Below are 26,196 nucleotides of genomic sequence, written 5' to 3'. Positions count from 1 at the left end.
AGGGACCTTAAAGATCATCTAGTTCCACCCCCACTGCCATGGGCAGGGACACCTTCCACTAGACCAGGTTGCTCAAAGCCCCATCCATCCTGGCCTTGAACACGTCCAGGGAAGGGGCAGCCACAGCTTCTCTGGGCAACCTGTTCCAGTGTCTCACCACCTTCACAGTAAAGAATTTCTTCCTTACATCTAATCTAAATCTACCCTCTTTCAGTTTAAAACCATTACGCCTCACCCTATCACTACGCTCCCTGATAAAGAGTCCCTCCCCATCTTTCCTGTAGCCCACTTTAGGTACCAGAAGGCCACTCTAAGGTCTCCCCAGGGCCTTCTCTTCTCCAGGCTGAACAACCCCAACTCTCTCAGCCTGTCCTCATAGGGCAGGTGCTCCAGCTCCCCGATCGTCTTCATGGCCCTCCTCTGGACCCGCTCAAGCAGGTCCATGTGCTTCTTATGTTGAGGGCCCCAGAGCTGGACACAGGACTCCAGGTGGGGCGTACTACTACTTCTTCTTAAACTCCTGTATTTATAAACACTCCCCTAATTTGAAGTTTGATTCATTTTCTTAGTAAGATTAGAATAATGATAATGCTTTTTTCCCCTTCCCAGGAATCTTCCTTTTTACAATTTATTATTCTAAGAATTACACACCAATTAAATACCTTTACAAGGGCCATGGCTCCATGGCTAAATTGGCGGGGGGAGTGAGCAGGCAGAAATACTCCATGTGCCACAAGTATCATAGGAAAAAAAACCTGATTTATTTCTAATTCCTTTTTCCTCCCTATATCCTGGCAGTGAATAATGTACACCCCCTCCTCTGGACAGTCAGGCACCTCCTTAAATAGCAAACAAAAGAAACACACCAGTGTTTGTTCCATCCTTCAGTACACTTACCTTTACTCAAGTATACCAAATACCTGTTCTCTAGAAAACAGCATGTTTAGTATTTTCAGTATTGCTGATAAACCATAATAAAGGACCTCATTATAAAAAGCAATCCATCTGTAGCTTCATGCTATAAACACTACGATTAATATACCACATTATGAAGTTGTCACTCTCCCCACTACTGTAGCAGGGGATTGTCTTCTTGGTTATGACATGAGGAACTGATTGAGCTAATTAAAGAAAAAAAACTTGTCAAAAAACATTTTCTCAAAAACATCATCTGACAGAGAGCGTACAGACCACCACGGGGGTAACAAGCAGCATAAGGAACAACAGCAATATCTTTAGCAGGTACCTTCCATCATGAATCACAGCCCAAAGAGCCTTACCCTTCAACAATCCTCACAGCTCAGTAAAATTTTGTAAGCAGTATCAAACAAAAATAGTCAATAGTTTAAAAATGACCATATGCTAGCAGCACAGTGACACTAGTTTTATTTCAGTTAGAGAAAGAGTCCTCCTTTTATACAACAGTACAGCAATTACCACACTCATCTGAAAGCAGGAGTGCTGATTTCCAGTCACCCTGAAGCCACAACTTCTTTCTGGGAAAAACACTCTAAGCCGTAGGGAAGACCAAAAGGGGGGTTCTTCCACTTTCACCACAGCATCTGGGTCACGGTGTACACCAAGGTATCACAGCCTACAAATCACACCAGCCTTGGCACTTACAGAAGCCATCTCCATTGTCTCATAAATCTTGTATTGCTACAAAAGGTCCCAGCTTCAACTGTAGGGACAGTCAGTTTCCCTGTCCTAGCGTGGCCAGGAGCTTCGAATACATTTATGAAAGCAGAGAACTGCACATGCAGGCAGTTTCTCTATCTACGGCTTTCTGTTTGTGCTCTCTTAACTACCCACCGCCTGTGTAAAAGGTTGGTATCACAAGTTGTGTTTTGAATTGAAATTGATGCTATCTAAGTGAATTAACTGTGCCCAGAACCTGCCCAAGAAGCCTGATAATTCTGAGATCTTAGGTGGAAGTACCTACCTTTCAAAATGTAACCAATTAACAATCTGCCTCCTCCATTAAAAAAAAAAAAATTCCCACCCATAGTAAGATGCTGTAGTTTCTAGTCTTAACACTTTTTCATTGCCACAAATAACAATGCTATAGGTCTATAATACAGATTCATCATAGATAATCTTCAAATTAATGCAGGAAATAAATATTACTTTATGAATATTGACCTGGAAGCCTGAATGAAAGATATTGCAACTTACTGTACTTAAAAAATATTGGTCTAATTCCTCACTTGAAAGCTACATCTTTTACACTTATTTACTACACTTTTTCTCTAGCAGAGCAACTACTGAAATAATTTTTCAGCAAGCTTTGAAACAGTTCATCACGATTTTTTTAAACACACTCTTTATTGGCATAAACCAGTTTGATTTCAGCTTGATTTATAATGTAGGTTTCATTGCGCGTTATTTTTCTACAGCAGCTCTTAAAAAGCTGTTTCCACTCACAGGTACATTGCAAAGAACAAAAAAAACTTATACATAAAAAGTAATGTGCCACTATAATTTGAAAATATTCATCTCATCCACATTCCCCTGCCTCCACTAAAAGATTTATAACACATCTAAAACAGGAATTGATGAATTCATCAGTGTCTCAGACATTTTGATCATAATCAATAACATAATTTTACCCTTTAAATGGAATTTCAATTAAACTATGTTTTTTCACAGTAATTTTATTTTTATCATAAAAATAGTTTCTGTGCAGACCAACAGCATTAACTCATTTGATACCAGGTGCTATGTTGTAAGGGATGATAACCTACACAGCCAAACAATGGTAATACTATACTTAATGGAAGATATATAAAATTCATTGTGCTGTTTCATAGGTTAAATATTAAAAAGTAAAACATTCCTTAGATAAATGAGTACAAGCATAAGGATCAAGCATCATTACACAAGTTTAGAAGTCCATTATCCAACAATAAAGAATCTAAGGGCAGCAACAGAATATCAACGTAAGACAGACAGGCTGGCCTGGCTCCTATAAATTCACTTTTGAGCTTTCTCTTAGCGCTCAAGAAAAGATGGGGCAAGACATTCCAGTAGCTTCCACAGAAAGTCAACTGTAAAAGCTTTCTTGGATGGAAGAGTCTGGCAGGAGCAACAGAAAGGGAGCAGACAGACCATCACCATTCTCTCATCAGATGGTATTAAATGACACCATCAGAACTTTGAGTTTTATCTCTTTGGAAGGTGGTGCTTACTAGGCTAGGAAGTTGCTGAAGGGAGTTGAAGTAGGGAATGTTTTAAAGGAAAAATGGTTTTTAATACTATACAGCAAGAAATTTTTGATATAAGAAATAGAAACAAAATGTAATAGCCTGGAATAAGATGAATGAACAAATATATATGAAGCCATGCTAAACCAGAGGGTTTTGTGGTTCATTGAACAAATACTCCTGCTGTAGGAAGTAAATTAAATCAAGTGGTGTGATCTGATTATCTTCAAGGATTATTTGTCATGGGTAAACTACTGGTTTGGGTAGGAACAGACTGCTACCCTTCAACTAAGTGGCAGTTATTGATCTTTGCTGGCACAGCCTCATTGTTACATGGCTTCACTGTTACAGAAAGGCTGCTAGCTTAATGTCTGTCAGTCTGGGAAATAAAAGTAGCCCTTACTTAGGAAAGATAAAGGGAGGTAATTTCAGGGTCTTTCATCTTTTCCAGAGCTGTACTGCTTAGAAGCCAGAAAACATATTTTCTTTGTCTATGGCAATTAACTACATCTTGAACATCACACAGCTTTTATGGATAGATACGATGTATACCTACAGGGAGAAAAATTCTGGCACTACTGCTATCAATGGAAACAACAACTTCACCCAGAATCATCATCCTGCACCAGGACACAGCCTTCAGAGCAATGAAAGGGGGCGGGGGGGGTGGAAGGCTACAGATAACTGTATGAAGCCCTTGGAGTTCTGGTGTCACTTCTGAGAACTTCCTTAATTGAATGGAGAAACAATTGCAGAGAATTTGAAGAGAAAAAATAGGTTTCTGTAGCTCCCTGAACAGACAACAGATCCCTTGTGATCTTGCCCAGGGAACTGCTTTATGTAAATCTTCACAAATCTCTTGAGAGGCAGTACCCAGGACAGAAATCACAATAATTATAGCTATTTCTCAAGCTCAAGTATCCAGCTTGTTTTGAGGCAAATCTCAAGACACACACATCAAAACTACAAATCAGAGAACTATACCAGACACAAGCAAAAACAGAACTGCAGAAGCCCAGGAACAAGCAGATGATTCCACTGCTCCTCAATTTTGTCAAAAAATAGTCGCAAGTTTCACAGTTCTCCCGCTTAATTTGAAAACTTGAAAGTTACAACTTGGTAGTAGTCTTGGAAATTTCACTCCACTCAGCTTGGGGGTGGGAGGAAGTTGTAGCTCCCCTTACACTATTTCAACTGAAGAATCAATCAGCTTCTGTTTGTTTATATTTGGAAGCTGGTCCTGAGAAGCTTCATCATATAGGAAAATCGCCTTTCCATGATAAAACCCAAGTAGGTATGAATCCAGTCATGAATCATCATTGCAGAATGGTAAACACACAAATGTAGGTCAATTAAAATAGAGGGGAATCTTGTTTTGATATATGGCCCCCTTAGTAGAGAATATTAATTCCTGTGATGCACCATTCTGAATAGCTTCCATCATTATTTTTACACATCCACCTAGGCAATTTGATGCTGGGCATTTAAGTCCCAGCCAGAAGTTGCACATGTATAATGACATTTTAGTGAGTTTCTGAGGCTCAGTAAATCTGGCAGAGGAGTTAGGCTCCTCGGAAAGGAATGACAGCAGATGCCCTCCAGGGGAGATACAAACCATGAGTCATCCCGGACTGCCACCCCGAGCACACGCTGTCGACTCAAGGAAAAGAGCTGACAGGCAGCAGCCAGTTTCAGATGTTTCGTTTAGATCTCTCCCAGCAGGTGTCACTACAATGTAGCATTGCTATAAAACCTTGAAGTTACAAATATAAAAGCAGCAGGGTTCTCTCCCCCCCAAATGACCAAAATCAGCCTGTAGACTAATTATGTCAAACCTGAAAAATCTGCGGAAACCAGCTTTGTGAGGAGAGGGTGGGAAAATTGTTAGTGGTGTATCATTTCCAATTCCATACAGCTAATTTTCTTCTTATAAATTGTTACTCTAGATGTCTTTAATGAAGTGGTTAATTTAATGCAAAGAGTCAGCATTCCCTTCTTAGCAGTAATGTACACAGATGGCTGTATACCAAACTCTATCCATCTATTTCAAATTGTTATAAAATGGGCTGTTGAATTCTATTCTTTGTAGAGATAAAATACATCTATAATAAATATGGCACCCACAACAAAGTTTTCTAGCAAGCAGTTCTGCAAAAAACAACTAAGAAACAACATAACAACAACAAAAAAAAAGAATTTTCATTTCAAAAACAGTCTCCATGCAGACTGACTCTCCTACCACCCAGCTATTCTGCAGGCATTCAGACAATTCACTGTAATGTCTCAAAAATCAATAGCAATTTATTCTCTCTTTGGACCCCAAGCAACAAAAGTAAATAATACTGTCACCTCCAGTCTGCCTTCAGAACATAGTCACAAAACAGTCTTGCTACTATACCACAACCCTACAAAGCTCTTTATCTATGCTGGCTTTGCAGATTGTATTGGCTTTCATAAGGGAAAAACATGCAAGACAGCAACACAAAGGGGTCAAATTCCTGTACTCCAACCAACCAGACTGCTGAGTGAGAATTAAGAGGAAGGCTTAGCATCTGTCTTACTTCAGTTTCACCGATGTTGATTTTATTGGACAAAAAAAATTAGAAAACAATTAGAATTTTGTTTTCCCATGCAATAAGAGGGAAATCCAAGAGGAAAAAAGTTAAAAGACAGGTTGAAACTTAAAACCTTTGCAACATTTAAAGGTATTCCTTAAATTAATTTCTTAAAAATAGGAGGCTTTAAAATTCACATTCCTTAAAATGCTACTGAACATATGCCAGAATATTTAAAATAATCCAGAATATTCAGATTTTCTTAAAACCATCATAATTTGTAGCCAATATCAAGAAATTAACTCCCAACTCATTATATGCCAGCCAGTCTCTCTCGACTGCTCATAGCATGAGGCATAACATCACTAGGACTTTTTAGAAGTTTCAAACAGAATCAAACTTCAGATACGAAGATATGCTCAGTTAACAACTGGTGAACCTGTGCATGTGTGTAAAATGGACTCTTCTCTTGTCAGGAAACAGTACTGAAATATGCTTGTATCTTTGCATATTTGTCTTCACTGCTGGATGCTGTGTAAGTCTGTACAGCAGAGAAGTTACCACCAGCACCAATTCTGTTTCTTTTTAGAAATTCTGATTTCCATGGATTCATATATAACAAGTCCAGGATACATTACTAGCTCATACAGGCATCAAGCCCTGATTTAAAGGAGTCCAGCATTTCTTCCATGGCAGTTTTGTATCAATGAGCACAAAGTCAAGGCAAAAGCTGAATCCAAAGCTGGGACTGTATGGTCAAGAGAAGAAAATTTACCTTCTATTGCTCCAGTTTTCAACATGGACAGTAATTCCATTAAGTAATTTCCCACTCTATAATGATAAATTTCTGAAACTCAAAATAACAATAAAAATCTCTAAATTTAATGGATCTCGTAAGAATTCTCATTATCAGACAGGTCAGAATTGTGACTTTTTTTTCAACAGGAGATAATTAGTAAAGAAAATGGGAAATTCTAAAATATTTTAGGTTAGTATCTTAGGAAAATAAAAATGTGAGTGGATTTTACATGACTACCTGAGAACAAATGAGGAGACATTAAGAGTGTTTATTCACATGAGATACGTACGTACTTGTCTAATCAAAGGGCATTTTGAACCAATGTTAACTAGAAACTTTGCTAAAACATCAGAAGATGAACGTATTTATTATTTTAGAATCAGGAGCAAAATGAGGAAAACCCAATAGCCACTAATGTGGAAGAAAAGCAACAAAATAAAGTGAATTTTATGTTGAGTCATAAACTGAATTAAAAGGGAATGAACCAAATGAAAAGACTTGATTCTTTTATGACAGTCACATAATCCATGAGGAGCTTTGGGTAAGAGATGCCTGGAAAGAAGGTAGAACTGGAGTTGAAGATTAAGCCACAGGGCATCCTTTTACTGTGAAACACAGCCACAACAAATGGGAAGTCTGCTACTTCAAGAACCAACAGTCAGGGTAGAGCAAAGATGGACTAAACAGTAGATTATTATTCAGTTATTTAATTAAAATCTTTAAAATCTGCAGGATTTTTCAATGAATATTTAATAAGCATATAGGCATCTGAAATCAGACTGTTGGCATTTGACTGTCTCGTCAGGACCTACACTGGACACTCAATCCTATGCAGGCTCTTACTAACCTCTTACACAAAAATCTCACAAAATTAAAAAAATATTAAAGATAAAAATCTCACAAGAAGTTAAACAGCATATGAACCAACAAAGCAACAGTGAAAAGCAGAAGCAATTCTCTACAGTTCCATTTGTATCCCCCAAGCAGTGTACTTCATTTAATTTACTACTTACTCATTTTACATCTATTTTCTGTAGGTGCCAGCGAATGCAGTGCTAACTACACCTAGTATTGGCAACACAAAGTAGACATTTTTGAGATGGGCTTAAATCATTCCAGGAATACTTCCGTAGCTTTGAAGTATCTCCCAACAAAGCTCTGACAAGTGAGATAAGCTTTAACGCTTTCAAGAATAGTTCTATTGTGCTTAAAGGAATGACTCTATGGAAATGCTCTGGAGCTCTAGGATTCAGTAGGTCTTCAGGTAGAGGACACAGAGCAGTGAACATCAGATCAATGAGTACTACACTGTCTGGTTAATACTGTTAGTCTCATACCAGCAAAATGCTAAGAATTTAAGCCAATATCCCATAAAGCATTTATGCACAAAGTCCTTTTCAGGACCAAGTTTACAAAACATCTGAAATCCAAATCTGCTCCTATATTAATCACAAGCATGTCCAGGAGTGATAACTCCATACTGTAACTAAGGGACTCATTCAGATCTTTGGGAAGTCAGCTGGAATTTTACCATTGGCTTCAATGAGCATCATCAAATCAAAGCAGACAAGATGGATTAATTCATTCACAAACAAGAATAATATTGCTTAACACAGCTGTGATGATAGCATACAAGGCTTTTAAAAGTTGGTGAGCAAACTTCAAAGTACTTACACAAGTGAAGAAGATCTAAGCGTCTAAAACAGGCCCTCAGAAAAATCACTCCAACTAAATTTTAGTATTTGTCTAAAATTCTACAGATTACAAGTATCTGTACAAAGTATAATTCAGCTAAAACCCTGAATAATGTGTCCTATTGGTGACCCTTACTGGCACACACAAGCCAGAGTTTCAGAGTTGCCCTCAGGAATATTTTTCCTCTGCAGTTGCTCCACTTTGCTTGCACCTACCTCCTTGTACTCTCCTGGTCTCACTGGAAGCCAGTTCAAGGAGCTAAACCGTCCAAAACTAGCACAAAGAGGAAAACATGAACACTTTCTGTTAGTTTAGCTCTCTGAATCAGCTCTATGCTGAAGGAGGTAAGCAAGAGTAGTAGCACATGAAAGGTGTCCGAAGGGATGATTTAGCTTTTCTTGTTTTGCTTACCCATTTTAACAAATTAGCTATAATGTGAAAATGCAATCTGACTGTATAGAGGACCAAAACAACTAATATAAATGCTCAGTCATCCTAATACATCAGCTGCTGACACTGCTAAATGAAATTAGATGTTTGTCTTTATTAAGTGAAGGTTCAGCTGACATATGTAAATTAACTTATAATTAAAAACTGGAGAGATATTTAAAAGTTTTGCTAACCAATATTATGGTGAAAGCAACATATTAGCCATCACATTATAAACTGTTATGTAATTTCTATTTTTCACAACAAAAATCAGTAAATATATTTACGCTCATTTTAAGGGACCTTTGCATTAATAAATTAAAGTAGCTTTGTGTATATAAGAATTAGGAAAAAATATTATTTTGGTGCTTGCATTGTTTTCTATATATTGCAAAATCCAGTACAAGCCTAAAACCAAGTGTTACTCTTTACACTTATAGAAGTATATAAGCACACGATGTATGAATGTTACTACCTTACTAGTTTCTCTTTATAAAAAGTCTTAAATTAAAATCAATGCTGAGTAAGTTTCCTTTCACTTACCTGTCCTGTAAAAGATTTGTTATATTAAATAATTTATTCAGCCATTTCCTGATCTAATCATAAATTTGAAATGTGGAAAGAAATTAGCACCTGATGTTTGGAATAAATGTGACTGAGGTAATATTGGTTTAATATTTTGCCGTATTTATTTTATCTGCTGGCCATTTCCTCTCCTTGCTTTAGATTCACAGTAAGTGGAAGAATGAGTGAGAAAGAGAGATCAAGTTAAAACAAGAGGGAAGAAAAAAAGGTTACCTGTATCTCTAGTTTTGGCATGTCAATTCTACCTCTTCAAAACTGTATCTTTTCTTCAGGAAGAAAACAAAAGAATGAGAATTCAAATAATCTGCTGCAACCCACCATTGCCAACTTCAAGAGATTTGACCCTGTCATGACAGCTTCCAAAATCAAGTGCCCTAATTAGTTTATTTTTTAAAAATATTACATTGCATTTTTGTCTGTTTTCTGATAGAGAAGGTTTTTATAGAGGGGGTGTGTGTGTGTGTGTGTACATGCGCACGTGCGCACCCGTGTGTCTTTCTAATAATTAACTATTACCTTGTCTCCAAAACTGCTTTTAAGTCAGGAAATAATCTGGGGCCTTTGCTGACATAAGTGTTCTCATTCCATACATGTTCAGACAGGAATTTCTGTGGTCATAAGGCTGAGTGAGCCCTAGCCTAGGGCCTATCGTTTTATAAGGAACTAGTGAGAGTTAACAAGAACATTTACTAAGTTCATAATGAATCAAACCCTTCCCTTCTAACCAACTCTCCACTAATTGCTACAACTACTAATAGCTACCCCAAACAAACTAAGAATTAAGAAGGTGATTCACTCTAATCACCACGTTGCCAATACTGCCAGTAAGGTTACTGCTAGGATGCTAATGTGGCCATTTTTCTTTAGGATGTAAATAGAAATTGTTAACTTCCTTCACACCTCCTAGATAACTAGTTTTGATTGCTAAACAGTTTAGGCCAGAATGATATTTGCAATCTAAAACCATAAAGTTTTAGAAGACAATACTTTGCACTATAAAAGTGAAGCTGACTGGACAGGACAGCATGCTTGCTTCCAGTCTTTCCTGACTCTTTTCTTGAAATCTTGGTATATGAACTTACCTCCAAACATGACCTTATCAGAGCACAGGCACATGAGATAATATTACATAATGGGGAAGCCTGAAAATATAGCATAAAATTATCAAGGGAAGACAGCATTTTATCACAAATTTGAGCATGCAATGACATTTTTTAAAAATGCAATACATATAAAAAGCTCTAAATTTTTATAATCCCAAAGTATGTTAACTAGAATAACTTGTAACAAGGTTGGGAATACATTAGTTTGAAGGTTAATATTCCAGAATTAATAGGCTCTGTTGACCAACAGAAGTCCCTTCAGCTAGCTGCAGATGCACACAGACAAACCAAAAGTTTCTACTTGTACTTTTGAACTGTTAGTTTACATCCTTGCAAACAACGCTTCAGACTTCACAATACACTCCTAATAATTTAAAACTAGTTTTCTCCTGAAGTTTGGCACAGAGGTCCATAAGAGTTCCAGTAACAGAACAATACTTCAGACAGAAATCTTACAGTAAAAAAATTTTTTTAACACTTTTTTTTTTTCCTTTCTCAAGTGTTTTAAGTTAAAAAAAGAAAATGTACTGTCAAACCCAACTGCTCATGCACCTCTTTGCATAAAGCTAAAAGGATGCTTTCAGGACAGATGTAGTTTTGTGGCTTATGACTGAGCATAAACAGAGACTGCATAGTATAAGCAAGCTGCATAGTACAGTTCATTATTTTGATTGCCTGTTGTTTCCTATTGAAAGACCTTGATTCAATTCCTCCTTTCTTTACTGACTTTTGAATATCCAGAAAGAAATCTTCCATTAAAGAAATATTAAAAAAAATTAATCCTGTTTCAAGAAGAAATGGAATGCATTAGGGAGACATTCCAATACCACAATTCTTATCATTGAAAATGAGATCATATATCCAGATTTCAACAGGACACAACAAATGAGCACAGCCTGAGGTACTGAATAACAAGAAATTACAGTGGCTCATTGAGTGTGTACTGAATGCAACAGAAGCTCTGCAGAAACAGAGGCATACACTCACCACAGTGCTAGTCCATTCATACACAGCCACCTCAGCTCCACCTGAGCTAACATGGTACTCAAAGCAGCATTACTGAACTTACACACTTTACTAGCTCTGGGAACATTTCATGTTTACTGATGAGGGCTATTTATTCTGCATAAAACAACAGGCTAGTGCAGCTATCACGCTTCTGGTGCACAACCTAGCTTATTATATCTATTATATAATTATAAAACTATGTAACATCAAAACATACACACAGAGCACATAGAAGGCCTTAATTCTAGTACTTCCTTTTGAAATTCTTCCTCATGATGCCCTAATAATATTCACTTAGACTACATTCATAAACGTGCAATGTTAAAAATATCTTTATGCAGTATTAGCATAATTAGAAAAATGTGTACCCTAATATCAGAAGAAAATATCAATAAAAAGGTTTCTGAAAGAACATATGCTGGAAACAGCATAAATGTTGAAAGGATAATTTCATTCACATAAAAGGTTTACAAAAGTTAGCAAAGCAGACTGAAAGTAGATTAAAGGCATAATCTCACAGGGAAGTACTACTGAAGAATTCATTTACTACACTACATCTAAATCCCAAAGTAGCAGAATTTCTTCAACAGTCTTAAAAGACATAAAACACCTAACATCTGTGTTATTGTAATAAGTAAAAACAAGACAAAAAATTTAAAATTGATTCTGAAGCCTATCTTAGCATTATAGTAAAAAAATATTAATACATGCAAATTTTTAAAAAAGCTTTTTCTTCACTTTGCCATCATGATTAAACACTTATGCAAAAGCAGGTAACTGTTTAAATGATCCAGACCTCAATCAGAAAGTACCTAATTAATTTACAGTTCGAGACATTCTTACTATACAACTTAACATAAATAAGGAAATCTAACTAAAGAGATTTATCTACCTGCACCATGTTATCTTAAGAAAAAGTGTCATCTCTTGTAACATGTTCTGCAGCTTATACTCTCTCATATATTTCACACTGCAAATTCCATTTAATTTTCTTGATTTACCCTCATCATTATGTGAAAATACTCCAATCAATTTCAAATTAATAGACTTTGTTTCAAATAAGCAGGCTATATTTTACTGACGTATTATGAATGCTACAGAAGACTGATTTTGTTTGCTGAAGTATACCATCTTCTTTGACCTCAGTGTCTTGCCTTCTAGTCTCTAGGACCATACCCTGAGACTATAACAGCAAGGAGATAAAGGTGAGATCTAATTCACTTTCCAGATAGCAAACATGTCATCCCATTCCTTCCTCACAGCAACTCAAGATTTATAAACAATTTTTTTTTTAAGTAGAAGCCTATGATTTGATACAAACTGTGATTTTGTTTGAAATAGCAAATTTAAAATTTGTCTTTAAACACTGCTATCTTACAAACTTACTCAGTTAAAACAACATTAACCCATAACAATGGCTAATTTTAACATAGTATTTGGTTTGGTATACTCTTATACCAAACATTATTGTAAGTAAATGAGAATTTTCAACATTTTTCATCTTTTTTGAACCTCTGACACCAGTTCATATTTGAACAGTTCCAGCATTTCCCTCACTTAAATCAGTATGACTACTGCAGAATAGCAAGCAGGTATATCAATCTGTTAGCTGGATCTGAAAGAGTACAAGTTTCATTATAAGTTATTCTTCAGCCTATTGTCATAAAAGAAACATTCAACAGACATGTATTTAAGGTTCTTCTCAAATCTACTGACTAGCTATGAAACATATGACACAAAAGAAGTGTGCCATTCTGCACACATAGAAAACCATATATTGCAAATAACCACGACAAGATAAAGATCTACTACTTACAGAAAAAGGAACAAAATCCACAATCCAAATTTGTGTGCCCTCCTTTCCCCTAGAATTCCTTCTACAGTTGATACACCTGCAGAATCCCTTCTTTTTGCCCTTCATATCTCTGGCCAGATTCAACTCCAGTTAGGCTTCTGTTTTCCTAACCCCATCCTTGCACGTTTGGACAGTGTCTCTATTCCTCCTGGGTCACCTGTCCCTGCCTCCAGCTCTTGCATACTTCCTTTGTATTTTAGTGCTTTTTCAGGAGCTCCCTGTTAACCCATGCCACATTTCCTGCACATCGGGAGGCAGCACTCTTGAACTCGAAGGAGATAATCCTCTGGGCGATGCCCAACGTGGACTGGAGCAGCTGAGGAGAGCCTCTCAACATGCTCCTTGCTCTGCTGACCATGCTCGAGGGGCAGTAGCCTCTGGCAGAAGTACACTGTTGACTGTTGCCTGCAGTAACCTCTGAAGTGCCACAGTAAGGTTGGCCAGATCTCACCTGTTAAGAGTCTGAAGAGTCTAAAACCCCAGCTGGCAAAACCAGCAAATTTACGTTATTTTGCACTGAAATAAACTGACATGTAGTTAGCTACAATTAGACAAATCAATAGCAATGAAAGCAACCGGGGAGTCTTAAGCTCTATCACTATTTTGCAACAACAAATTTTGCAGCAACAAAAAACAACACCACCTTGTAATAACAAATGAATTACATCAGAATTTACTGAACCTAAAAAAATTCAAACTAAGCCAGACAACAACTTGTAAAAAGAACAAATGTACACATTGAAAATTGGAATTGTATAGAAATATTTTGTGTATCACTTTACTGAAAGAAAATTTTAGTATAGTGAACAGAAAAGCTTAAGAAGTGCCCAAGATGGAAACACTAAGGTGTCGCACTAATACATAAAGGGCAACTTTTTTTTATTTAATAAGTGCTTTTCCTCTAAAGTACCATTGATTCATGTATTAGAATAGAAGTTTCAGCTTGTTTGCAAATAGAGGAGTAATTTGGACTCAACAGAAAAAAATACTACAGCTTTTGAGAACCAGAAGCTCTATTATACTATAAAACCAGACAGAATAGAAATCCCATCAAGGCTGATGAAATAACTGCTCACTCTAAAAAGATGTATCAACTATGCCATCTTAAATTATCAAAATTTAAGTAGCTTTAGAAGAGAGTTGCTGCAGTAAAAATCACAATTTCATTCCCAGCTAAACCATAAGAATGATAATTTACAGTCAACAGCAAGTAACTAATGCCCATAAAGTGAAACAGATTCTGCTTCTTATGAGGAAACTAAACAGAATTTGTACAAGTTTGCACTGGTAAAGTGGTTACTGCCCGGTACCACCTCTACTGCAGGTGAGGCTGCATAAGCTAAAAAAAAAGATAGTACTGAAAATACAAACTCTTCAGTTATACTTTTTGGTGTCCAGTGGTAAACTAGCCAAATTCAGGTTGGATATTAAAGATCGTTATGCTTTTAAATTAAGTAGTTAAGTGACAAATTAATAAACAATTGAGCAAGATGGACATATTGCCAAATATTAGTAAAGATACAATAAATCTCATTTTAAGCAGTCATTTCAAAGGTAATGCTCTAGAGACAAGCATTCATTATCAGATCTTTTAAACATCAGCAACAAATTTTGTATATTTCACCAATTCTGGAATTCTTAATGCACTTACAAAATAATTTTAGCTTGGCTGATCTATTGTTAAGACAGTACTGTTTTCTAAAATAATTGGGTTTTTTTACCTCTATATTGCTACAGAGAACATTTTTAACTTGTAGCATATTATCAGCATAAACAATAGATGCAATATCACAAATTTGACATTTTCTTTTCCAGTGAAATAGAAACAAAGACATAAAGGTTAACTTCACAGAAAAGTATTAGCTGACTGCATTAAAGCACAAAGATAGGAGACAGTTATTTATGGAACACTGTTCACCATTATCCTTTTCAAATTCTACAAGATGGCTAAATATTGATGCATTCCCAAGTCACCTTTTCCCCCTTCCGTGTTAACAAGTAGGAGTATGTTTTTGATGCTTCCAATTTGTCAAGATCAGGTGAACTGAATGGTTTTACAGAGTACACTATTCCAACTCCTTCAGGGGCTATAAAACCACATTAAACTCAGCTTGTTATTAATAATTCATGGCAACTTCCTTAGTTCACTACAGGGGCATCACTCTTAGGGCATCATTCTTACTGAAAGAACTTAACAGGGAAAGTCTGATAAACAGTGTTACCATCAAAATGAGAAGCCTACCATGAGCCCAGGGACACTGAAAGCCCTAAAGAATTTGAATTCTTATAACTTTCAGGCTAAAGCCAGCATTCTACACTCCTTTCTAAAAGCTGATATTAACTTAATAGATCAGTAAAAACAACAAAATTGCTTCTATCTACTGAAATTTAGCTTATTTGCAGATTTGAAGTGTCAAATTTCCATGCTTTTAGCTATAATGCAAAGGTATTCATGCTCTCATTACTCTGAAACAGACCCCTTTAACAAGAATAATTTACTTCAATTAAGGATTAAACAAAGTATATCCCATTAAAAATATCTATGATGCAAAAATATTATGATTTGGAATTGGAACACTTTTTACTATAGTAAAAGAGACCTACTACTAAAGCAGTTACAATCAACACCAATTACCATACATAAAGAGCATAAGACTTCATTTTTCATGGTCACAGAATAGATGGCTTATACAGAATTATGTCACATATTACTAACATTTGACTACAATGCACATGACACTAACTAGATGGACAGATTCAGAAAAAAATGGCATTCAGTATAAGCACATTAAAGTAGGGATTAGACACCCAAACTACATTTTGTAGTTTACTCAGTGGAGCAAAATTAGCTTTGACACATCAGTAAAACACCATGGAAAAAACAGATTCATACTTACAGAGTTAGTTAACTCCAATGTAGAAGGAAAGCAAGTTCACTTCAAAAGCTTAGCGTGCTTTCTGAGAAAAATAATGATCTAGGCACTGAAAACTTTTCGTCATGTGAAAATAAGAAATCCATCTTTGATTCTTTTAAGGAACAAGAGAGAACACTGTTAGTGTTTTAACTGCCTTTCCCCCCTTCCCCCCCCCAAACACATTTTATTAATTCTGCTACTATACCAACATTGGATTTAACTTGTATGAGCAATAATGTTACCTAATGTAGGCTTTATGCCATCTTTTACACAGGTGTTAAGAAGGAAATGAAGAAAGATGTCCTTGGACCCAGCTGGCTAGGACAGAAACTTAATCCAGAGCATGAGAACTGTCTACGTATGCTCAGCTTTATGACAATCCACATCTATGTTAAAGTGGGGTGGGGGTGGAAAACAGTTTAATACAAATTGTTGTTGTTCTTTTGGTGCAAAGCTTATTTCCTGGACTTTGAAGGCAAACACTTAGAATAGTCAATACTCTCCTATCTTGCCCACACCTGTAGATAGGAGAAAAAAAATTAAGGAAAAGGATGTCCTGCTTGAAGGACTGAGACAAATCAGTATCACTTGTAATTTCTCAAAGAGTGTTGTACTAGCACACATTTGCACAATTTAATTCTCTACAGAAGGGTAAAAAACAAGGAAAGCCTTAAAGAAAAAAGGAAAAGTAGATACTTCTGAACTTCTAACTAATAACTTAAAATACTGAATTTCAGAAGCACATATTACTGAAATACTTATTGAGAAATTTTTACCTAGGACAGTTTGAGAAACAGACAAATATCCCAAGGGCATGTCATCAATACTCTAGGTCCTTCACACAGCATAAGAGACTGCATGCTCTTGGTCACCTATTTCAGTTCCAGAAATACTTTGAAATTTTTTAACATTTTTAGAAAAAAGCTGGACTTCACAGACAGCAAAATACAGAACTCCAGAAGACATTAGGTCCAATAGAAAACTAGACCTGTCTGGTATGCATGGATTATAACTGAGGTTGCTCTCATAAGCAGCTATATTCCTATGCTGCCACAAAAGGATGGCAGAGACATTGCTTATATAAAAATCTGGTAGATACATACCTTTGAGAACTCAAAACGCTCAACAGTGCTCATTTTAAGTAAAATGTCAGATCCTGGTAAGCCTTTATATAAAGCTCAAACTCACCCAGACCATCACCACTTCATTCAAATAGGGGGAAAAAACAGCCACAATGGCCACAAGGCCTGTGGAAGGGTGACAGAAATAGGAAAAAGCAGTAAGGGTAAAGTTCATTTTTCTAAATAATAGCACTATCAAAGTGGTATGAATGGTTGCAAGTGAAAGGAAAGCTGGAAAGCACCAGGAAGGAAAACAGGTCACCATCTCCAGCCAAGAAGAGGATAAAGGGTAGAACAGAACTCTCCTTCTCAAGTTCCCTGTACTCCACCACACAGAAGTACAGATCAGGACAGCTCCACATCTTTAGAATCAACACTTCGAGAATAAAAGTTCTTCCCTCCTGCTTTTCACCTCCAGCAAGCAGTTTCAACTCATCCCAGTCTCCAGGCTGATATAGGCTTTGGTCTGGCCTTCCTCATCTATCACTAATTTCCAAATGCTCGGGTCTGACTTTTTGGAGAAGTAGTTACAACATTTGAAAAATTTGGTATTAAGAAATAAGGTATTGGTAAGTGGCTTGCTGTAACTTGCAGTCAGTGTCCAGCACAGATAAAGACTAGAAGGGCAAAGCCTCAGACATACGTGGGACTAAGTGTTTTGCTGCTACACTTTCAACACACAAGAAGAAGGGAGACTGCCTTTATTGCCTGTATCATCATTCCATGGAGACATTATCTACATACTTGTAAACACAAATTTTAGATGAATCAGTTCTGATTATGTTGGAGAAAACAAGGATAGTCAGGCTTTTGGGTACTGATTCTTTATTATCTACACAATACCTACTCCCTGGTGTTTCTCATTCACTCACTGTTCAGTAACGTGTTAGCCCAGGGAGGTTGTTTCTCCTAACATAAACCCCAAGGACAAACAGAATTTCATTACTGCCTTATGGTCAAAACAGTTGACGAGCCTTCTCAAGAAGTCACTTATTTCTCCTAAGATAGTCGACATCTAAATCCAGCTGGGAACAAAAACTTTCCTTTTGAAGAAATCACATTGTCTTATTTGACTATGCCATCACCACTGAGTTAACAACGTCTTAATTCTCTAGTAATGACGCACAGCAAGTGCAACACTTTCATGTAGGTAAAATGAACAAAGAAAACAAACATTTCTTGATTTTGTATCTTAACCATCCCATTTGCACAAATGGCAAAGTAAACCAAAATTCTCCCTGTGCACACAGTCCTTTGTCCTCAAGGGTGCCTAATCATATTCATGTCTAGAAATGAAATAAGATTTCAAAAGCTGTATTCACATGAAATCAACTATCTGATTTTTTTGTGTGCAGCAACTGCATCCTAAATTGGTTTACAGCTGGCTGTCTGCTTTCTCTTACTTCAGGAAACTGATTATATGAACAGTTCTAAAATAACGCATTTGAAATGATACTGAATACTCATTCCCCACAGTGATACGCAAGGACATCTTAGGAACTATTGCTATAATTCTGGTAAGGACCTCTGTTACCCATGGAGAGTGCTTAATTTTTTCAATTTACTTACATTAAAGAGAAATGTTGATTTATTAATATTGAAAAATCAGGAATGGAAGACTTATGTTGGAAGTATTGTCACTGTCTGATGAAAGCAGGGAAATGCCAGGCTTTCAAAAGTGGAGTGCATCATGAAAAACATTTTAAGTCTGTCAGTGAATACAAGTAATATCATAAACAAGAGTTATTTACTAGTATTTGAGTACTTGGCATTTTGAATGTAAAACCCTACACAAGTGAGAAGAAAAAAATTCAGATCCTAAATGTGTTCATGACATGATTTTATGAAGCTAGTGTCACAAAGAGTCTGCTTGCTTTAATGCAAGTTACATGTCCTTTAGTTGGAATACTACCTGGCCAAGAACCAAAAATCTCTGCAAAAGGGTAAGTATGTGAACATACAGCAGGTGTTCACCGATTTGATATAATATTAGATTAACTGTATGGTGTTAATTACAATTTTAAAGTATCTGATGCTTACTTTTTAAATGTGCAATTATTTTTATATTCATACTAAGAACGAAAAATAGTAAATTTAATCCAGAGATGAATTCAGAGGTGCAGCTTCGTAACACCTAACAGAGCTGCACACACACCACAGTAAAATCAGCTTGTGTTGAGTATATATAACTCAATAATTCTCAGGTACAAATGGTAAAATAAAGTTACAGATTGAAGCAGTTAGCTGAATTCAGACAGCACAGGTAAAATTTCAGAGCAGTGCTGGGTTCAGCTCCGTAACTCCTATTGATTTTAGCACAGGTTACTCAAGTCTTGTATTTCTCTGCAGAACAAGTAAGACAACAGAAATGGCTCCTGAAGTGCCTCCCCTAAGCTCCAGATGTTTAATGAGATTGACATGGCCAAAGCACCACGCTATACTTCAAAAATTTGAGTTTTAATCTTATTTCAGAGCAGCGCTTGGTACTTTTTATAAGGCTATAATGCATTTTCATTTTACCTGTACTGAAAAAAAAAAAAAAAGAACAGAGAACAGCAGGAAAGCAGCTATTCTAAGAAAGGAAGGCATAAAACGTAAACATAATGCAACAAAGAGCAAATGAAGAAACTCTTCTTTTCCTTTATTAGAAATATGTGAAACAGATTGTGCTCATCTTGCTTAGGGCCAAGATCCTTATTCTGTGGAATTCAGCCAGGCTCCGCCACACAGCTCACTAAGGAGTTTTGCTGTGTTAAAGAGTAAACCAGATGGGATATTTGCTTCCAACAAGATAATTCTAATGGAAATTGTTAAAAGTACTGTAAAAGAAACTTTTCAGCTTCATCTGCTATTCTATTGTGTATAATGAGGGCAAGCACAATGAAAAGTAGACTATGAAAAAAAACACGTAAAATCTAAAAATTCAAAACATTAATCATTAACCAATTTCAGAATTTATCTGCCTCAGAACTCCATCTGCTTACACAAAGTACATACCAGGCTAAAGCTACATCTCATATAGTAGCAGAGTTAGTATCAATAAAATATCTTTAAATTATGTACAGTAAGTCAAAATACTCAATTTGAAGGTCAGCCTGTAGATTCATACAGCTTGAAGAAACAAATATGTAGCACTGCTACACCCAGGGCCTGGTGAGATTGTAACAGAAACAGCCTTTCTGTTCAAGACCATTAAGACAACATCTCATGTTCTTAAAAGTCCCCATATTTTCCTGATGAGCTACAAAAGATAAAGAAGGGAGATGAGGTATAGTTCCAGTTCTTGACATCTTCTTGTAGATCTGAATAAGAATTTTTGAAGTCTTGTGCCCTAATTGTGCTAGAGCAAAATGAAAGGTTTGTTTTTTCTCTCTCTTTTTTTTTTTTTTTTTGCTTAATCAGTATCTTAGACTGTAGACCCTCAGAACTGTTCCTGACAATAAACAGCTTTTTCAACATAGGCTACAACCATTTGATCACAACAAAAAATGTATTCTTACAGAAAGAAAGATAATAAAGGCAATTTTTTATAAACAAAGCAGCTTAGATAAATACTGAGCCTATTCTAAGAAAGAGGGTCAATTATCATACAGAAACAAGCCTGTACTTCAGTTACCCCATCCAGTTTGTCAAGCAGAGGTATCTACAATTTACCATGAAAATGGGCAATATATATATATATAATTTCTTTTTAATCTTGCTCTCTCAGAATAAAAACTGCTCTAAACTCCCTTTTGTTCCTCAGGAACTGTTTTATACCAGACTTATGACATTCTAAACAATCTTTGACTTCATCCTGCCATGTTTCTTCAATCAGTCAGAGAGCAGACTGGAATGAAATTGATATGATTGGATAAAAGAAAATCAATTTTTTTCAACATTTAGTTTCAGTAATCTGATTATGAAGCTTTTAGTAATAGTGTAATTACTTTGAAGTTCTGAACATATGTTTCCACTGAGAGTATTCCACAGAGGACACTGTATCAGAAAAGGGAAGAAATGCAAACATAAATGTACCAAAAATATTTCAGCTCATCAAAAAAAATTAAAATTGAAAGGAGAACCATATGCCAGAGATGTAATATGATGTCCAATATGAACCACTTTCATTTCCATCATCCCCAATCCCTTTATTTAACACCAATGAAGAAAATGGAAAATACTTTTTCCATGACCTCAAAGCACATTACCAGAAAGTTACAGGATTGGCATATTTAAAAAGAGAAAAAACACACAGAAAATTACTAAGACAGAAAGCAGCTGAACACTATTCCTTGAATTTTGAAGGGAAAAATTCAATCAGTGCTAATGTTTGCACTGATGGAAAATGCATCTTAGAGAAACAGCTCACACAGTAGTCTTGAAAAGCCTATATACTTCAGTTTCTTGTATTCTTACTCTTTTGAAGTTAACTAAATATCCGTAGCTCTACACACTGAAAGTTATTAAATCTGATATATTAGATCTGACACAAGACAGTTCTATTGCCTAAATTTACTAGGAAAAAAACGAATCAATGAACTGAGGGGAAATTCGCCACTGAGCAAAACATTTAGAAATGCTAAACAAAAGATATAGAAAACAGCAGCACAAACAGGAAAATATTGGAAAAACAAATAAAAGTAAGTAGTGCAACTACGTCATCATGCAGAAAAGCTTTATGCTTCTAACAAAACAACGCTTACATTGGTCATCACACCAGTGATGAACAAAGCCAAGCGTAGGTTGTTTCTGGAAAGACAAGCTTGCCTTTTTTGTTTGTTTGTGGTTTTTATATATCACATACAATTTACAAATGTAAATGAATCTGCTTCAATGCTCATCTATGTCATCATAAGCAAGCTTAGTATATAAGCCTACTGTGGTATGTGGTAAACCAAAAAAAATTCAGACATTTGTAATCACATGAATAAATTTTCACAGATAAACTGAAGTGAACAAGAACGTCTGAGTACTGTGATAACAAATGTATTGTTCATACCACCTTCACAAATAATGCAGCACAACCAACACCTTTCGACAGCAACTGCTCTCTAAAAAGCTGTGCTTTCATTTCCTACATATTAATATATTTATAACCTTGCTTTCCTTTAAACTGCCATGGAATGACAACCTCTTTCCTCAATTAGTATCTTCATTCATCTTTACCAGATTCTGAAGCTCTTAAACAATAAATCAAATCAACTTCTAAATGCTTTTCTCTCATATACTTACATCAGGATTGTGCACACTCTCAGTAGAGGGGCTTAGGCCTAGAGTTTGACAGCAAAGACAAACTGTGACCTCAAATCATAAGAGAATGTCAAAAGAATTTCCAAAAGCGTGGAATAAAGCAAAGCACATAAAAATATTTTCATTGTTTTCTTACCGAAAGATCTATGCTATAGGGACAAATAATACATAACAAAATAACTTTTGATGTATACAGAAAATAAACACACAATCTCATTGGTCAGATTTCCAAACTCAGGGTTAAAAAGAAAATACATTAAAGGCTAGGCACTCCTTAAGAACATTCATTTGATAACCAGCTTACTTTCATCTTTTCAGCTTAGCTCAAACCAGCTGAGTATAGAAAATCATCAGTCTTCCTTAACAATCATAACTAGAATAAAGCTGAGAGGTGTGGGTTAAAAAACTATGCACGATCCAGACTATTTATTTTGTTTAGTTGTGTGTGTGTCGTTGTCCTTGTTTTTGCCCCCTCCAAAGAGAAATGGAAAAGAAAATAACAGCATATAATATCACAATTTCAGAGGTCATCAGAAAGGATGAAAGCTTTAAAATAGTTTTACACTCAGAGTTTAAAAACTTTCCTCCATTAACATTGTTATCATGAACAGAGGTACTCATTTCTGCAGATGGCCTCAAATGGTTCCAAAGTCCAAGACAGAGCTGTTACTGTAAAAATTTACTCTAACTGCTTAGACATAATAAAGCAGGAACACAGTTAACAGTTAATTTCTCTGAAGTATGTAATTTGCAGTGCTACTTCTTTTGAAAGCAATGTGATATATTTAGAAGGAACTGCTGAAGATTTGTGGCTTACACATGATTGGCATGTAGCCACTGTAAAAAAAAAAAAATCACTGAAATGTCCTACATAAAGCTACCATGTACTTAATATATCATAATTGTGACTGCACGTTTACTGCAATCTTTTGACTGAATTCATGAGAATTCATCAATCAGACTGTCTTCTTCAGAAGAGATGCATGTTTACCTGCACAAATATCAGCTACCACTGTACAAATTGCTCAAGGTCATTAAATAAAAGCCAGTCTTATGATTAATTGTTCATTAATTTCTACCCTTAAGATTGCTGAACTTGAATTTAATATTTGACTAATGGCCGATGAACTGAAATGATTCCTCTCACCTCTTATCATTTTAACAGAGATTTTTGAAGTAACATGGCAAATCTCTCAGCTATTTTTATATACCTCAAAGAACAACTTTTGTGCTACAATTTTTCCTGGTCAAACTTTAACATTGCCTACTAATGCACATGCTAATGTCTTCTAGTGTAATGAACATCCTTATGGAGAAAAGTGATGCAACATAGGAGTTACTGCTTAAAAGTCAGTTTAGTACAAGCAGGCAGGTTTCAGTCTGCCTCAAAAAGTGCACAGCAATGAACTACTTCTTTCTCCATCTTGTCCAGACTCAGGAATAAAAGAGACAAGAGGGTACTGATAGATTTTTCTACATCAGATAAATCTGGTGGATTTTTATCCTTATTTTGTAATGTCATCCATCTTTCCACTCCTTTTGCATTGATCAAAATACAAAGGGACTGGGAGAAGCCTAAGGTACAACATTTGGAAACTTCACATATAGACTTATAACTTAAAATATAGATTTTAAAGAACGTAATTTACCATACTAAAATATAGTTAATGACTGTGAAGTAAGTCCTCATAAAATGCAAACATCTGCAACGTGCCACATACTGTAGTTCAGAAGGGAGAAATCACATATTGTGAAATAACTGACAATTATATAATTAAAGCTTGCTTGCTAATTATCTCCAAACCAACCTTTGTAGCAGCATTCTGTGAACTCTGGGTATATAGCTGCACGTTTCTAACATTTCCATTTTTTTTCTTTTAATGGAAGACTTCATACGTCACTGGCTACATTTTCTGTTAGAAGATGATTCTCAGTCCAATACTTACACACAGCGCATCAAAAAAAAGATCATTAAATAATAAAACAGATTGAAAAATAATGACTTGTATCTCTTTTACATAAACCTGTTTGGCAAAGTAACAAAGTTACCACTAATGGTTTTACTCTCCCTTGGGCTTCTACTAAATATAGTAACTTGAAAAACCTGTACCATTCTCAGCATTGTTTGCTTCTGTGGCCTGACCACTTACACAACTGACAGTTCCATGATACAGTGTATGCTAGTCCAATTAATTTATTTCAGCAAATGGGGATGTATGTGTTTCCAATTAAGAAAGCTACTCCACCTCTTGAGGCAATGTTACCAACAGAATCCAATAATGTCTTCTGCTTTCAATGTATCTACAAAAGACACATAGATTACTTCGGCGCAGACTCTTATGCAGTAGCATTTGCTGTAATGCATTCCAAAATATTTTTTAAATTTCCATATTTTGTTAGCATAGGCCTTTTCCTCATTGTTTCTGGGAATAGGCAGAATTTGACATTCTTAATTTTATTCTCATCTCATAGACAGACTGGACCAAAGGTTTTGGCAACAGATAATAAATTTACACATTACGTATGCAAGAATTTATCCTTCCTGCTACATAAGTTGTTTTCAGTTTATCTTTCTTTGTCACTCAGAAAAAGAAGGTAGGAATTTAAATATAATCATCTTCTTTATAATGCCTTTTGTCCAAAGGACTGTGAAATCCTTTGTCAGCTTTGGATATGTTCCCAACGTCAGTGGGAGCTGAGCATACTCTGCAACAACTGAGGGTAAAGATGCATAAGAAGGACTAAACAGATCAAAAAGCACACCACTAAAATTATTTAGTCCCATTTTTGCTATCACCTTCTGCATTTTCCACTTATCTTGAGCCAACCTTGGTGTTCGCTGGGCCCTTCTTAGAGGATGATATCAAGCAAAAAACGAACATTTTTTTTGCTACAATAGCATGTTGAATTAGTTCAACAGTCAAATTAGTATTAGAGTCAGTGGGAGGAATGAGACAGGATGCACAGACTGCAGCAGAGAATGGGAGAGAGGAGCAAGAGAAAAAGAAGTGGTAGCAAAACCTTTCCATGACTGATCCAGGTAGATCAGAAGTCACACAACCCTATCACAACAAGAATTTAGCACAACAGAGTCAGATCTTAAATTAAGATACATACATATATGTCCACTCACCATTCTCTTTACAACTATATCACTAGGTAATCAAATACAGAAAGGAATGGGGATTTTGGCAATGGGAAATAATTTTAAGAAACTGCCAGTTCGATACTTTATCTGTAGGGCCCCTATCTGAAAGACTCAGAAAATTGCATCAGAACATCCTTAGCCACTGCTTAATTAGTCTCTAATGTGTCTTGATATTACAATACCGTTCTTTTGTGACCATTTAAAAAAAACAAAAAACAAACAAAAAAACCACCAAAACACCCACTTTCCTCCCCCCTTGCTACTTTTCTTTAGAAAAGAAATCCAAGCAAAAAGTCTTCCCACCCCTCTTCAAGGAAACAAACAGAATGCTCACGTGTATCTAACAGAAACCAGATGTCTTTTGAAGATAACCTATTTCGTATGATGCAAACCTTCTAAAACCTTGCTGATAGTCATAGCAAAGCATTTTCTAGGAAAATAATCAATAAAATATAAACCCAGTAAAACACACAATGTTTCATGATGCAGTTCTGTACATACAGTACATAAAGCTACCCTAGCAGAAAAAAAAGGCTCAAAACACCACC

At 36.0% G+C, this 26,196-nt stretch overlaps 1 protein-coding gene across 2 annotated transcripts in view; it reads right to left on the bottom strand.

The window, feature by feature from the left end:
- PRKN (parkin RBR E3 ubiquitin protein ligase) overlaps positions 1-13,307 on the bottom strand; it is a 789,393-nt gene extending 776,086 nt beyond the window's left edge. For both annotated transcript variants that reach the window (XM_074818634.1, XM_074818635.1), the window contains exons 1-2: positions 13,194-13,307; positions 10,349-10,408 (exon numbers count right to left, since the gene is read on the bottom strand). In XM_074818634.1, the coding sequence (XP_074674735.1) occupies positions 10,349-10,382 (34 nt within the window). In that variant the 5' untranslated portion in view covers positions 10,383-10,408; positions 13,194-13,307. The remainder of the gene's footprint in view (positions 1-10,348; positions 10,409-13,193) is intronic.
- Between the last annotated feature and the right edge of the window lie 12,889 nt (positions 13,308-26,196).

This window comes from Strix aluco, chromosome 3, assembly GCF_031877795.1.
Source record: "Strix aluco isolate bStrAlu1 chromosome 3, bStrAlu1.hap1, whole genome shotgun sequence".
Classification (NCBI taxonomy): domain Eukaryota; kingdom Metazoa; phylum Chordata; class Aves; order Strigiformes; family Strigidae; genus Strix; species Strix aluco.
The sequence above is the reverse complement of the archived record's forward strand: the minus strand, read 5'-3'. Positions and strand labels throughout refer to the sequence as shown.